Here is a 16,465-nt window from a genome sequence, read left to right as displayed (position 1 = left end):
AATCCTGATGCCATCTGACTATAAGGTATGCAATATCATCTGAACGTGCAACATGAAGTTGTTTTCCAAAGTTAACTCTACATGCCAGTTGATGTCGATTTAAATTTGAAAGGGGTCTATAAATTAGCAAACATCTAAAAAACTCATACATCAGCTACTTGCACACGTATCCCATACTCCCAGCATGTCGCTGAAGACAAAAAGATAACTGAAGAAAATAAAACAGGACATGTGGTCAGAGGGTGACAGGAATAAACCAAGAAGACAACGAAAGATACCAAGCAAGTGGTGGTTCGTTCGGCCTCATCCAGCCACCCAAAAGATCCTGAGATTTTAAAAAGATCTAACCCATCCAGAGAATCAAACCCAAGATTTATATAATAGACACCCTTTCCTCTCCATCCTCAACTCCTTCCTAGCCAGAACTCTGAAGAAAAGCAGTAAAAATGGACAGGAAGAGGGTGGGCATTGTTGGTGCTGGTGTGAGCGGCCTAGCAGCCTGCAAGCACGCGCTAGACAAGGGGTTAAGCCCGGTGGTATTCGAGGCCGATGACACCATTGGTGGAGTATGGGCGCATACCTTGGAGTCGACGAGGCTTCAGGCGCCTACGACTTCGTTCCGTTTCTCAGACCTGGCATGGCCTGCAAGCGTGACAGCGACGTACCCAGGCCACCAGGAAGTCATGGAGTACATCAGGTCGTACGTGTGCGAGTTTGACCTCCTCAAGTGTATCAAGTTCAGTAGTCAGGTGTTGGGAGTTGAATACCTTGGTGCAACTGAGGAAGAGATCATGGAGTGGGAGCATTGGTCTGGCAATGGGACGGCATTCGGAGCTGGCAAGGATGGAAGGTGGAGCATCACAGTGAAGGACCTGAAAATTGGTCATGTTGAGGTACGTGCAATCCCTTGGGACCCTCATTATACCTGTCTTGCTCTGCCTCTGAGTTCAGATATCTACATGCTTGCTAATGCGCACATAGAGCTCAGGTTGCAGGTTGCGTCTAAATGGGGTATTCTGATTCTATTTTGATTTCAATATGATGTATAGAAATGTAGAATTGCAGTAGATAGCTAGGCAGTTGGCACAGATAAGTCCTATGCATCGACTTCATGTAAGTGCATAATAAGAGAGAAGAATCACACAACCAAACGAGAAATACTCTCTTTAGAGCTTGTTCATTCATAAAATCATAAATACATCACCTGACCAGAAAAATCTCAAATAAGATAAATCTGCTTGAATAATGTAATGCATTTTTACCTTATATACACGGAATCACTCTGTAGGCTATAGCACAACTATGTATAAGCAATCTCCTGTCACAGGTTTTTCAAGTGGATTTTCTCATACTGTGCATCGGAAGGCATAGTGGGACCCCAAATATCCCGGAATTTCCAGCTAATAAAGGGCCCGAGTTGTTCAAGGGGAAAATATTGCACTCTATAGACTACTCTTACATGGATAATGTGGCTGAATTTGTTAAGGGGAAGAGTGTGACAATAATTGGGTCCGGAAAATCAGCATTTGACATCGCTGCGGAGGTTGCTAAGGTGAATGGTGAGTCCCAAGAGAACTAAGACCTCACTAACTAGCAATAGTTGTTCAAAGGAATATATGCCTGACACAATTATTCCAATGCAGGTGCTGATCAGCCATGCACCATGATATATAGAACGAGGCACTGGCTGGTTGATAAATCCAGCATATGGGGAATTAACCTTAGTTACTTCTATCTTAACCGCATCTCGCAAGTACTTGTTCATAAACCTGGTGAAGGATTTCTGCACTATTTATTGGCTAGTGCACTCTCTCCCTTGGTAAATAACTACTTCCAACTTAAATAGAGTTTTGAAAGTAGTCAATGGTCAATTTATTTCATATAAGCAATTCGTGCATAGAAAGCTCATGAATCCACAAAACTCCTGTTATTTCAGAGATGGGCAATTACAAAAGTAATTGAAACCTACTTCAAGCAAAGGATTCCTCTAGAAAAGCATGGGATGGTACCTGACTACAGCTACTCCTTCGCCATGTCTTCTTGCTTGATTGCATTACTCCCAGAAGGGTTTTATGACAGGGTTGATGAGGGCAGCATTATTCTTAAGAAATCCAAGAAGTTCAGCTTCTGCAGTAATGGGATTATCATGGACGATGGAAATGAATGCATAAACAGTGATATTGTAATTCTAGCAACAGGATTCAGAGGAGACCAGAAGCTTAGGGACATCTTCACAGCAAACTGGTGTAGAAATATAGTGGTTGGATCATCAGATACATCAGTTCCTTTATATAGGTACAGGTTGGACAACTTTTTTTTGGTTGGCATATTTGGAGGACAATATATACTGTGCTACAGAATACATTTTTTTCCCCTTCGGAACTGCACCACTACTTAACAAAAATAAGGGAAAGTGAACTAATAGTGCAGTGAGGACATAAGAAATCGCACAGAGAGTTCCCTAAATGGAGCCTACACTAGTGGAAATTATTCAATACAAGAACATATACATTCTGCAGTACTGCAATATCTTAGCAAACTAATACTCCCTCCATCCCAAAATAAGTGTCTTTGATTTAGGATAGAGGGAGTATATAACAACAGCATGCACTCACTTTAGAAGCTGTTAAGTACTTCTCTATCAATTATATAACACCATTATCAGCATAGTAGGCACCATATGTTTTCGTTTGAAAAGAATGATAATCTTGATAAAATCAAAATATTAATGTAGGTCGAAGTAAATTTAAAATGTTTACTTATGTTGAGTATAGTGACCTCATTTATTAAAATGTTTGAAATTAACAGAGAATGCATCCATCCTCGGATTCCTCAGTTGGCAATAGTCGGATACTCCGAGAGCCTTACAAACATATATGCCTCGGAGAGGATGGCCAATTGGGTAATCCATTTCCTAGCTGGCGGCTTCCAGTTGCCAAGCGTAAGATGCATGGAAGAGAATGTAACAGAGTGGGCAAAGTACAAGGATCTTTACAATGGAAAGTATTTCCGCAGATCTTGCATAAGCACCGTGAATATTTGGTTTAATGATCTGTTGTGCCAAGACATCGGATGCAACCCTAGAAGGAAGAAAGGATTCCTGGCTGAATGGTTCCAGCCATATGGACCTGCTGATTATGCAGGTATTTGCTGAAGACAATAGCACCTTTCTCACTAGTGTATTCAATAGGAAAAGAAGATGAGACAAGAGTGCTACCTTCAGGGTTCTGTAGATGATTTTAGGAAGTGTTTGTCTTGAAATTTCAGTGTTACCATAACTACAGAAAATTACTTCTACAATTTTCTGGATGCATTATTGCTCTTAAAATAGTTCGTTTGTTTTGGATTTTGAATCCTTTGGACTTTTGTGAAGTGTAATTTTGTTCCTATTATTGTATAATATATACTCACTAGTAGAGTTTTTTTTCATACTGTTCCCATAAAAAAACTAATAAACCCGTGCAAAAAGCAAAGTATGAAAAGTCCGAGACACCGAAACAGAGTCCGAAGCAAGGGCATTGCTTGGCTGGCTGGCACCGACAAACTTCAAGAAGAACACACAAATAGGTAAAGATATTACTGTTGACCATGCTATAACAAATGTAACAGAAGATGTTCTAAAGCTACAAGAACAAATACACATGTCTTGGAAACAAAGTTCATGCGAAATTGGCTTGAAACGTGCAGATATTACTTTCTACCGATGTAGAGTAGCCTCAAGATAATTAGTGAAATTTACTACCTTTAGTACATTGTGTGCGTCGTAGTCAGGTTTAGCATCGGTAAGCATCGGTAACTTGTAATCAGCGCTCTGAATCAAGTAAGTCCATACAATAAACTGAATGGACTAGCATGACTTAAGTCTTGCATTGATTGGTTCAAAACTACAAACAGCACAAGATCATGTTATAGTTCTCATCCAGAAAGATAAAACATAGTGAAGTCCGAAGCAACCATGATTGTTTTGCATTTGAAAGTGTTCACGAATTATATTTGAAAAACGTAAGTGAATAAGTTGCAGCACCTGGTCACTTGGGGCAGAAACTGCCAATGCATCCGGAAGTGATAATGCAACCACCAGCAATACTTGCAGGCTGATTTCATGAACAGCCATAGCCAGTGACCTAGTGTGTCGTTCCATGCGACCATTTCAACCGCAAGGGTCATTGTTATCACATGACTATTGACTGAATGTCATAGAATGAGATCCTCAGTTGAAACTACATTTGCTGCCATGTTCCTGAATATAGGTGAAGCAAGTCAGCATTGAAGTTGAACTACTACCATTCTTCCAGAAATCTTTTCAATCGGTAAACCATTCTCCTGCATCAGTTTCAGGAAGATGACAATATGCTTTATGTTTAATTTCCTCATGAAAAATGAACGCATCTACTAGACACAGCGTCAAATTAAAAACTGAAGGGACTTGTCAATTGATTTCCAACACTATTCAGAATTAACGACTGAAAAACAATAAGTGTGCGCACTATGAACCCAGAAACCCAGAACTTCAGCTACTCTACTTGTGACATATAGATTGTCTCTTTCAAGGGATTCCCTCCTCCAACCAAGTGTAACCACCACCACCGAATATAATGATCTTTTTTGTCAGGAATATAATAATCGTCTATAAAAAAATGGCAATGGGTCCAAATGACTACCCAAGAAATATTAGCTGCCCAGCAAGATGATGCTCACCTCTGAAACCAAACCCACATGTCACAGAAGTGTTGTCAAATTCACAAACAGTGCATATTGAACCGTCGCAGCTGGGCAACTAAAAGGTTCCACTCTGGGTGTGCAGTTTTTTTGTGACTCATACTTACAGCTGTAAGTAACTTCCTTTAGGTTTATTACTGAGGTCATCCTGATGCCACCTGACCATAAGGTATGCAGCATCACCTCAACGTGCAATACGAGATAGTTTGTCGATATAAATTAGCAATCATTTTAAAACTCACCCATCAGCTAGCCATCTGTACACGTATAGCTGAAAACAAAAAAATAGCTGACAGAAGATAAAATAGCACATGGGGACAGAGGATGACAGAAATAGACGAAGAAAACAATGGAAGATATCAGGCAAGTAGTGGTTCAGCAGTTCGGCCTCATTCAGCACCCCTGGTTTACATAATAGACACCCTCTCACCTTCATCCTCAGGTTCTCCTTCCTTCCAAGAACTCTGAATAAGAGCAGCATAAATGGACAGGAAGAGGGTGGGCGTTGTTGGTGCTGGTGTGAGCGGCCTAGCAGCCTGCAAGCACGCACTGGACAAGGGGTTCAGCCCGGTGGTATTCGAGGCTGATGACACCATCGGTGGAGTGTGGGCGCATACCTTGCAGTCAACAAGGCTTCAAGCGCCGACGACATCGTTCCGGTTCTCGGACTTGGCGTGGCCAGCCAGCGTGACGGCGACGTACCCAGGCCACGGTGAAGTCATGGAATACCTCAGGTTGTACGCATGCGAGTTTGACCTCCTCAAGTGTATCAAGTTCAGTAGCCAGGTGCTTGGAGTTGAATACTTTGGTGCAACCGAGGAAGAGATTATGGAGTGGAAGCATTGGTCTGGTGACGACGGGAAGGCGTTCAGAGCTGGGAAAGATGGAGGGTGGAGCCTTAAAGTGAAGGACCTGAAAATTGGTACCGTTGAGGTATTTGCAATCCCTTGGGATATCTGTCTTGGTTCAAGATTCGAAATATACATGTTTGTACATGCACAAACATAGAGCCCAGGTGCAGGTTGCATCTAATGGGGTATTGTGATTCAATTTTGTTTTCACTATGGTGTGCACTGGTAGTAAATAACTATTTGGTATAGATGAGTCCAATGCATTGACTTCACACATGTGCATAGTAACTGCTAAGAAAGGACAATCACAGAACCATATGACAATTAAAATGTTTTTTGTCGAATGGTACAGATATTTTTCATTCATCAGACATAAAGGAACATCATCCTGAGCTAGAAAACTTTGAACTAAGACAGTCTGCTTGAACAATGTAATGCAGGAATCACTCTGTAGGCCCAGGTAATATCATTGAGGGTCATAGAACTTGCGCCGATGTTCAGTTTGGTGCTAAAACTTTAAAAATACGAATTTGTGATCACATAACTTGTCTCGGCGTGCAAATACGGTACCTCCTCTCGTATATCGCAGTATGGGCTTGCCACGTGGCGCACTAGCCCGATGAAGGTCCACATGTCAATGGTTGAGAGTGTGCAACACGTTGGGTGACCATAGCATGCCAGTTTTTTATGCAGAAAACACCCTCACAATTTATTTAATTTTGCAAAAGCCATCACATATAATGAGAAAATGCTGGCGCAGATGGGTTGGAACTGGACGACCTGTTAGTAAAATTGTCCTACGTACGTCCATCGCACTAGTGCGGATTGACGATGAACATGTAAAACTAAACTGCTTTAGTTAGAAAATAAAAGCCCCAGCGCATAGTGAGTGACAAATTGATTCAACCTGCCGTCAGTGCTATCAAGTTTGTCTCGATCAATAAGATAAATTGACCCACTGGGTGTTCTTAGGCAACTCCATCGCACAACCCCAAATGAACGTTCGTTTTATCCGGATTTCGTCTGAAATGACAATGGGTGGTTGCGTCCGGCTTTTGTTGGAGGCGCCCAACACGGCCGACCATCCCCAAAACGTTCGTCTGCACTTTGATTGCGCGCCCATGCCTGCGCCTATCCCGCTCGCGCTCTAGCCGCGCCGCATCAATGCTCACCGGGGTGCAGCAGCAGTAGCCGAGCTTGCCCGCGCACCCGCGCCTGCCAGCCCGCCCACTCGCTCGTGCTGCGCTCGCCGGCACAGAGGCCGCAACTGCGTCTCCCCGCGCGCTCGACATTCACCGCGCTCGCGAGCTCTGGCCGGGATCCACCTCGTAGTTCTCGTCCTCGTCTTCGCTCTGCTCGGAGTCGAACCCGCCACCACGCCCCCGTGTTCCTCCGCGCGCCCCCGTCAGTCGTGGCCTCGCCAGTAGCTATTAGTCCCCATAAAGAGAAACGCTGAGTTTTATATATTGCCCACGACAACTACTCGTATCCGGGTTCTTTTTCTCTCTGACATTCTTTTTGTTAAACCAAATATATTTATATGTTAGTTCATTTTGAAATTTCGGGCTAAAAATGGAATTGGCAAGATATTTTGGAACCCAGATTTTCCGGCGCCTTCCGGAAAAAAAGGAATAAAAAAGAAAAACTCGCTCATGAAAAAGTTTTCTATGTTATGGGTTAAACATTATACATTTTGATGTGGTTTTCAATTTAATTTTTTATGAAAAAGGCCGAGATTGTCCTGTATCCGGCTTTTGACCGAACCCTGGAAAAAAGGTATCTAAAAAAAACAATTGTGTCTTTTTTGTGTGGGGAAAAGAAACTGTGTCTACTAATGTAAAAACAAGTGCACCTCTTTATAGGCACGACTATGTAGGTACTGCAGTGGTTTGCTAGCGTGATTTCAAATGCCCGCATGCACTTTTTATTCTCATTTTTCAAGTGGGACCCACCATGTTATTGAGGGGCTTCTGCTTATTTAAATACAGACCAAGGGGTGTTTCTGCGAAAAAGATACGCGTCAAGCTGTTCCAGTCACTATCTCGCAAAAAAAAGCCGTTCCCGTCACTGACAGGTGGGCCATAGCCACATTGGCGTGCCACATAAGCACGAATATGTCTGAATACGAGTGATGTGACCGTATTTGCACGAGAACGCAAGTTGGATGACTCCAAATCCGTATTTTTAAAGTTTTAGCACTAAACTGAACATCGAGCGCAAGTTTTATGACTCCCGGTGATATTACCTCTATATATAAGTAACATCATGTTGCAGGTTTTTCAAGTGGATTTTCTCATACTGTGCATCGGAAGGCATAGTGGAACCCCAAATATCCCAGAATTTCCAGTGAATAAAGGGCCTGAGTTCTTCAAGGGCAAAATATTGCACTCTATGGACTACTCTTACATGGATAATGCGGCTGAATTTGTTAAAGGGAAGAGTGTGACAATAATTGGGTCCGGAAAATCAGCATTTGACATTGCTGCAGAGGTTGCCAAAGTCAATGGTGAGTCCAAGAGAACTAAGACCGCACTAACTAGCAATAATTGTTCAAAGAAATATGTGTCTGACACTTCTGCCCCAATGCAGGTGCAGCTCAGCCGTGCACCATGATATATAGAACAAAACACTGGCGGGTTGATAAATTTAGTATGTGGGGAGTTAACCTTAATTACTTCTATCTTAACCGCATCTCGCAACTATTCGTTCATAAACCCGGTGAAGGATTCCTGCACTATATGTTGGCTAGTGCACTCTCTCCCTTGGTAAACAGTTATTTTCTACTTGACTAGAGTTTTGAAAGCAATCAACAGTCAATTTATTTTCATATGAAGAACTTGTGCATAGAAAGCTCATGAACCCACAATACTCCTGTTGTTTTCAGAGATGGGCAATTACAAAAGTAATTGAAACCTACCTCAAGCAAAGGATTCCTTTACAAAAACATGGGATGGTACCTGACTACAGCTTCTCCTTTGCTATGTCTTCTTGCTTGATTGCAATGCTGCCAAAAGGGTTTTATGACAGGGTTGATGATGGCAGCATTATTCTAAAGAAATCAAAGAGGTTCAGCTTCTGCAGTGATGGGATCAACCTGGAGGATGGAAATGAAAGCATAAAGAGTGATATTATAATTCTAGCAACAGGATTCAGAGGAGACCAGAAGCTTAGGGACATCTTCACAGCAAACTGGTGCAGAAATATAGTGGCAGGATCATCAGATACATCGGTTCCACTATACAGGTATAGGTTGGGCAATTTTTTGGGGTTGGCATGTTTGGGGACAATAAACAGTATGGTAGGGAGAACACCTTTTTTCCTAAAGAACTGCATTGCGCTAAACAATTGTAACACGAAAAGATAAGGGAAAACGTAAGCTGATAATGAGGTTAGGAAGTAAGACATCGCATTGCGAGTTCCCAAAATGGAGTCTACATGCAAAGCGAAAATCATTCAGTACAAAATTACATACATTATGCACTATTGCAAGATCTTAGCATATATATCAAAGCATGTGCCCACTTTTCAAGTTGTTATCTGCTTTTCTATCTCTTGCTTTTGCTCAATAAAAATAGCAAGCTTAATAAAATCAAACTATTAATTTAGGTGGAAGTAACATTTGCATGTTTACTTTGTCTGTTATGTATACTAATCTCATTTATTAAATGGATTGAATTAATTAACAGAGAATGCATCCATCCTCGAATCCCTCAGTTGGCAATAGTCGGATATTCTGAGAGCCTTACCGACATATATGTCTCAGAGAGGGTGGCTAATTGGGTAATCCATTTCCTGGCTGGTGGCTTCCAAATGCCAAGCGTAAGACGCATGGAAGAGAGTGTAGCAGAGTGGACAAAGTACAAGAATCTTTACAATGGAAAGTATTTTCGACGATCTTGCATAAGCACAGTGAATATTTGGTTTAATGATTTGTTGTGCCAAGACATCGGATGCAACCCTAGAAGAAAGGAAGGATTCCTTGCGGAATGGTTCCAGCCATATGGACCTGCTGATTATGCAGGCCTTTTCTGAAGAAAATAGCATATCTGTCACTAGTGTACTCACAGCAAAAGAATAAGAGACGAGAGCTGCTGCCTTAAGGGTTCTATAATTATTTCAGCAAGTCTTTGTTTTAGCAAGTTTGTTGTTAGCTTTACTACAGGAAATAACTCTACAGTTTTCTGCAGTACATTTTAATTAGAGCATCTCCTAAGAAGCTTTACGCTTCACCTTTTTCAAGAAAACGCAAGGACCTTTGCGATTCGTTCCATTATGAGCCAAAGATTACACTGTTTACTTTGTTAAGAAATACTCCCTCGAACTAAAACCACGACACTTATTTTGGAACTTAGGGAGTAACAGTTTTCAACCACAAGTGGAGTAACTGCTTAGTTTATCACACAGAACAAGAAATTGGGGGGCAGAAGGAAGAACACACAAATGTAGACTAGGAGCACCAAGAGATTTTCAAGGTAAACAACTGAGATTTACTCCACTGAACAAATGTACACAAATGTAGACTAGGAGCTACCCAATCGGTTTTCAGCGAACAAGCAGTAGCCAGTTCCTCGTACACCCTAACATGAAGCACAGACCAGAGCAAACAGCAGCAAGAGACTGCCTGCCTGCCGAACCATGAATCCTAGCTACTAATCTGATCTGTCGGTGGGGGCGCGCTGAGGCCTGGCATTTGGCCAGCCACTGTTTATTGCCATTCAAAAAGTAGGATCAGGTAAGTCAAAATCTAATTTCAGCCAAATGAATCAACTGTGACCCATGAGCCATCACGATTCAAATGATCAGGGTCAGCTACTCTGGCCGCAGGAGTCCTAACTGCAAGGGAAGAGCAGTATCTGATTCACTTGGAACTCGATTCAATTGGAAGAGCACATTCTAATGCGGTTAAGCCACGGAAGCAGTAGGTCATGAGTAATTTCAGTCAGAACAAATACAACAGTCAGCAAAGCAGATCGATACCATACCGTGAGATCGCAGGAGCAGGAAAGCAGGTTGGAAGCAGAGGTGCGATTCCGACTCCAGGGCCGCCCACCAGTCAAGTTTCGTACAGGGACAAAGCCAACAAACAGATTTGGGGGTAGAATGGGGAATCAGGTAACGCAATCGACCGATTTTATCATGAATCAACAGACCCAGACTGCTCCAATTTCAATTCCATTCGATCCTACAGAAGATAGCGAACAACAGCGAGATGCTGCGATTACAGCAACGACCACGAACCCTAGGCACTCTAATCTGGTGGTGGTGGCGGCCTAGCCCCCGAAACCGTAGAGGGTGCGTCCCTGGCGCTTGAGGGCGTAGACGACGTCCATGGCGGTGACGGTCTTGCGGCGGGCGTGCTCGGTGTAGGTGACGGCGTCGCGGATGACGTTCTCGAGGAAGATCTTGAGCACGCCGCGGGTCTCCTCGTAGATGAGCCCCGAGATGCGCTTCACGCCGCCCCGACGCGCCAGCCTCCGGATCGCCGGCTTGGTGATGCCCTGGATGTTGTCGCGGAGGACCTTCCGGTGGCGCTTGGCGCCGCCCTTGCCGAGCCCCTTGCCTCCCTTGCCGCGCCCCGACATCTTCTCGCTTCTCTCTCTTCTTCTCCTGGGTGAGGTTGACCTGTCTTTCTTTGTGAGGTAGGTGGTGGCTGCGGTGGCTGATGGTTGTGGCGTGTGGACTTGGTGCGATTTATAGCCGCGCGGTTTGGGGGCAGGGAGCGGCCGCGATCCGCGTGATGCGGGGTGCGAGCCGTCGGATGGGGGATCGATGGAGGGGAGCGGGGGAGGAGGGGCGCCGCGGATCGGTGACGTGGCGGGAGGTTGTGTTTCTTTTCTGAGGAGGAGGCGGGATGCGGGAATGCGAGGATGGGGCGTGCGCCTCGGCAGGTTTCTGGCAGGTGGGACATCACAGTTTTTGGATGGGTTTTTTTTTTTTGCGCGGGGCGCGTCGCTCGCTGCCGCGAAATTTCGGACGGATTTCTGGTTCGAAGGCGTAAACTCAGGCTCTTGCTAGGACAATTTGGAAAGCGTATTTCTATGTTTTCCGCTAGCGATTGATATATGGGTGTCTCTTTCGTGCATTGTATACAGTCATCTTCGACGCTATCCCTAAAAAGGACAACAATAACAGGAATCGATCATTCAACGCTAGTCATAAAGGTCCGGCCGCAACACAAACACATTCGGATGAAGTTTTTGCAAACACGGCGAAATTCATTTGAATACAAACATAATTAACATAAAACAAGCAATAACGCCTATTCAACTAAAACCTAAAAAAATACAAAAGTAGCGCCATCTCGTTTCCGAAAACCAAAAAGCTATCATTCTCGGACAGTATTTTAGATAACTCTATAATCACATTCAAATACATTGATTACATCTAGTCTTTGAAAGGTAACTCACATACATCTTACCCTTAGAGCATCTTTAACAGATACCGCAAATTGAGTCATCCATTAAATAACCGTCGGTTTGTGGGATCTATCATGTATCCTCGGCCCGAGCAGATCCGCAAATCGGGTTGTCTGTGCATTTTTTTTTGTGGCATCCCGCATCCGCGAGCCCATTTCCTCCATGTGTGCGGTAATCCACTCGATTTTGCAGGCTCCCCTTTCCATTGGTGTGAACCATTTCGGTCCGCTTCTGTTTCCTGCTTCCATTCTCCGTCGCCGCTGCCGCAAATCCCCGCCCCGTGCCGCATCCACTTCACCAACTTTCGGCCCGGGTGACCATTTGCACCCGTGGCTCGCCGCCGCCACCGGCGCCATGAATTCGCACGGGAGCTCGGCGCGCGGGCTTGTTCCTTGCGGATCTGATTGGGTCCAACAACTCTGAGCGGCGCGCGGGGGGGAAAGAGGGCGGCGCGGCGCTGCTTCGGCCGGGGGGAGAAAGGGGCAAGGCGGTGTCGAGCGGCGGGAAGAAGAAAGAGGCGGCTCTGCGTCGGCTGGCGAGAGAAGAAAGGGCAGCGCGACGCAACTTTTCTTTGCGCGAGGTATGTTCGGGTGAAACTCATGCCGACTTGTGCTCAATTTTGGCCCAAATTGGTTTTGGGTGAAACTCATTCCAGCATGTGTGCATATTGTAGATGGAATGGAGTTCGTCCTCGTCTAATGATTCGGACATAGAAGATTTTATCCTCGACGAGGATGATGAAAACCTAGTGTTGTTGCATCTCAACGACGAATTTGAGGCGGGGCCAAGGAAAAAGCGGCGCGGATCGACAGTCGGTCGGCTATGCATTCCCCTCAACCGGGCTCTCGGCTACAAATGCTCATTAAGGACTACTTCGCTGAGGTACCGACATATCCGGCTCACCTTGTAGGCGATATCGAATGCGTAGGTCACTTTTTGTCCGCATCGTCGAGGCTTGCGAGAAAAATTGCCGTTTCTTCACATGGTGTAGAAAAGCCACATGTTTGATTGGTTTTAGTGCATATCAAAAAAATCGGCTACGATGAGAATGATTGCATATGGCGTTCCGACCGACTATGCGGATGAATATCTTCACACTGGCGAAGATACCACCACCAAAAGTGTCGGTGTCTTTGCGAAGACAATAATTCGGGTTTTTGATCTGGAGTATCTTCGTGCTCCAAACAAAGATGACGTAAAGAAACTCATGGAAATGAACGAAGCAAAGGGGTGCCTTGACATGCTAGGTAGTATTGATTGCATGCGTTGGAGGTGGAAGAACTGCCCGGTGGCTTGAGCAGGGCAATACACCGGACACAAACGCAAACCTACCATCGTGCTTGAAGCCGTGGCCTCACATGATCTATGGATTTGGCATTGCTTCTTTGGTTTGTCGGGGTCTCTCAATGATATCAACGTTTTGCAACGATCTCATTTGTTTGCTCAGCTAGCTAGTGGCAAAGCTCCGGCTTGCAACTATACCATCAATGGCCATGACTATACCATGGGGTACTATCTTGCCGACGGAATTTATACATCATAGTGAACAGTTGTGAAGACCATTGTGAAGGAAATATGCCCTAGAGGCAATAATCAAGTTGTTATTTATATTTCCTTATATCATGATAAATGCTTATTATTCTTATTATTCATGCTAGAATTGTATTAACCGGAAACTTAGTACATGTGTGAATACATAGACAAACAGAGTGTCCCTAGTATGCATCTACTAGACTAGCTCGTTAATCAAAGATGGTTAAGTTTCCTAACCATAGACATGTGTTGTCATTTGATGAACGGGATCACATCATTAGAGAATGGTGTGATGGACAAGACCCATCCGTTAGCTTAGCACTATGATCGTTTAGTTTATTGCTATTTCTTTCTTCATGACTTATGCATGTTCCTATGACTATGAGATTATGCAACTCCCAAATACCGGAGGAACACCTTGTGTGCTATCAAACATCACAACGTAACTGGGTGATTATAAAGATGCATAAAGATGATGTATAGGTGTCTCCGATGGTGTTTGTTGAGTTGGCATAGATCGAGATTAGGATTTGTCACTCCGTGTTTCAGAGAGGTATCTCTGGGCCCTCTCGGTAATGCTCATCATTATAAGCCTTGCAAGCAAAGTGACTAATGAGTTAGTTGCGGGATGATACATTACAGAACGAGTGAAGAGACTTGCCGGTAACGATATTGAACTAGGTATGATGATACCGATGATCGAATCTCGGGCAAGTAACATACCGATGACAAAGGGAACAACGTATGTTGTTGTGCGGTTTGACCGATAAAGATCTTCGTAGAATATGTAGGAACCAATATGAGCATCCAGGTTCCGCTATTGGTTATTAACCGGAGAAGTGTCTCGGTCATGTCTGCATAGTTCTCGAACCCGTAGGGTCCGCACGCTTAACGTTTGATGATGACTGTATTATGAGTTTATGTGTTTTGAAGTACCGAATGTTGTTCGGAGTCCCGGCGTGATCATGGACATGATGAGGAGTCTCGAAATGGTCGAGACATAAAGATTGATATATTGGACCATGTTGTTCAGACACCAGAAGTGTTCCGAAGAGTTTCGGATAAAACCGGAGTGCCGGAGGGTTACTGGAACCCGCCCCCCCGGGGGGGAGTTAATGGGCCATCATGGGCCTTAGAGGAGAGTGGGACGGCCAGGAGGAGGTGCCCCCCCCAGTCTGAATTGGATGAGGGGTGGGGGTGGCGCCCCCCTCCTTCCTTCCCTTCCCTTCCTCTTTCCTTCCCCTCCTAGTTGGACTAGGAAAGGGGGGAACCTACTCATGGTAGGAGTAGGATTCCCACCCCCCTCGGGGCGTGCCCCTTGAGGCCGGCCGCCCCCCCCCCTCCCCTCCTTTATATACGGGGAGGGGCACCCCATAGACACGCAAGTTGATTTCTTAGCCGTGTGTGGTGCCCCCTCCATAGATTTCCACCTCGGTCATATTGTCGTAGTGCTTAGGCGAAGCCCTGCGTCGGTAACTTCGTCATCACCGTCACCACGCCGTCATGCTGATGAAACTCTCCCTCGGCCTCAGCTGGATCTAGAGTTAGAGGGACGTCACCGAGCTGAACGTGTGCAGATCGTGGAGGTGCCGTGTGTTCGGTACTTGATCGGTTAGATCGCGAAGACGTTCGACTACATCAACCGCGTTACTAAATGCTTCCACTTTCGGTCTACGAGGGTACGTAGACATACTCTTCCCTCTCGTTGATATGCATCTCCTAGATAGATCTTGCGTGATCGTAGGAATTTTTTTGAAATACTGCGTTCCCCAACAGTGGCATCCAAGCCAGGTCTATGCGTAGATGTTATATGCACGAGTAGAACACAAAGAGTTGTGGGCGATAATAGTCATACTGCTCACCAGCATGTCATACTTTGATTCGGCGGTATTGTTGGATGAAGCGGCCTAGACTGACATTACATGGCCGCGTTCATGAGACTGGTTCTACCGACGTGCTTCGCACACAGGTGGCTAGTGGGTGTCTGTTTCTCCAACTTTAGTTGAATCGAGTGTGACTACGCCCGATCCTTGTTGAAGGTTAAAACAGCACACTTGACGAAAAATCGTTGTGATTTTGATGCGTAGGTAAGAACGGTTCTTGCTAAGCCCGTAGCACCCACGTAAAACTTGCAACAACAAAGTAGAGGACGTCTAACTTGTTTTTGCAGGGCATGTTGTGATGTGATATGGTCAAGACGTGATTATATAAATTGTTGTATGAGATGATAATGTTTTGTAACACAGTTATTGACAACTGGCAGGAGCCATATGGTTGTCGCTTTATTGTCTGAAATGCAATCGCCATGTAATTGCTTTACTTTATCACTAAGCGGTAGCGATAGTCGTAGAAGCAATAGTTGGCGAGACGACAACGATGCTATGATGGAGATCAAGGTGTCAAGCCGGCGACGATGGTGATCATGACGGTGCTTTGGAGATGGAGATCAAAGGCACAAGATGATGTGAAGGAAATATGCCCTAGAGGAAATAATAAAGTCATTATTTATTTCCTCATATCATGATAAATGTTTATTATTCATGCTAGAATTGTATTAACCGGAAACATGATACATGTGTGAATACATAGACAAACAGATTGTCACTAGTATGCCTCTACTTGACTAGCTCGTTGATCAAAGATGGTTATGTTTCCTAACCATAGACATGAGTTGTCATTTGATAAACGGGATCACATCATTAGGAGAATGATGTGATTGACTTGACCCATTTCGTCAGCTTAGCACTTGATCATTTTAGTTTACTTCTATTGCTTTCTTCATGACTTATACATGTTCCTATGACTATGAGATTATGTAACCCCCGATTACCGGAGGAACACTTTGTGTGCTACCAAACGTCACAACATAACTGGGTGATTATAAAGGTGCTCCACAAGTGTCTCCGATGGTACTTATTGAGTTGACATAGATCAAGATTTGGATTT

At 44.4% G+C, this 16,465-nt stretch overlaps 3 protein-coding genes across 3 annotated transcripts; 2 read left to right on the top strand and 1 right to left on the bottom strand.

The window, feature by feature from the left end:
• Nucleotides 1-388: 388 nt before the first annotated feature.
• Nucleotides 389-3,429, top strand: LOC125510334 (probable flavin-containing monooxygenase 1). Its single transcript, XM_048675489.1, has 5 exons — nucleotides 389-893; nucleotides 1,328-1,559; nucleotides 1,644-1,819; nucleotides 1,937-2,295; nucleotides 2,809-3,429. The coding sequence occupies exons 1-5, from the start codon at nucleotides 447-449 to the stop codon at nucleotides 3,152-3,154; spliced, it is 1,560 nt and encodes a 519-aa protein (XP_048531446.1). The 5' UTR covers nucleotides 389-446; the 3' UTR covers nucleotides 3,155-3,429.
• A 1,611-nt stretch (nucleotides 3,430-5,040) lies between these two features.
• Nucleotides 5,041-9,797, top strand: LOC125510333 (probable flavin-containing monooxygenase 1). The gene is made up of 5 exons (XM_048675488.1): nucleotides 5,041-5,652; nucleotides 7,845-8,076; nucleotides 8,160-8,335; nucleotides 8,455-8,813; nucleotides 9,257-9,797. Exons 1-5 carry the CDS (start codon nucleotides 5,203-5,205, stop codon nucleotides 9,600-9,602), a joined length of 1,563 nt encoding a protein of 520 aa, XP_048531445.1. The 5' UTR covers nucleotides 5,041-5,202; the 3' UTR covers nucleotides 9,603-9,797.
• Nucleotides 9,798-10,683: 886 nt separating this feature from the next.
• Nucleotides 10,684-11,244, bottom strand: LOC125510335 (histone H4). The gene has a single exon (XM_048675490.1). The coding sequence runs from the start codon at nucleotides 11,150-11,152 to the stop codon at nucleotides 10,841-10,843; it is 312 nt and encodes a 103-aa protein (XP_048531447.1). The 5' UTR covers nucleotides 11,153-11,244; the 3' UTR covers nucleotides 10,684-10,840.
• Nucleotides 11,245-16,465: the final 5,221 nt, after the last annotated feature.

Source organism: Triticum urartu, chromosome 5 (assembly GCF_003073215.2).
Source record: "Triticum urartu cultivar G1812 chromosome 5, Tu2.1, whole genome shotgun sequence".
Taxonomy (NCBI): Eukaryota; Viridiplantae; Streptophyta; class Magnoliopsida; order Poales; family Poaceae; genus Triticum; species Triticum urartu.
Note: the sequence above shows the minus strand (reverse complement) of the source record. Positions and strands in the feature narration are given on the sequence as shown.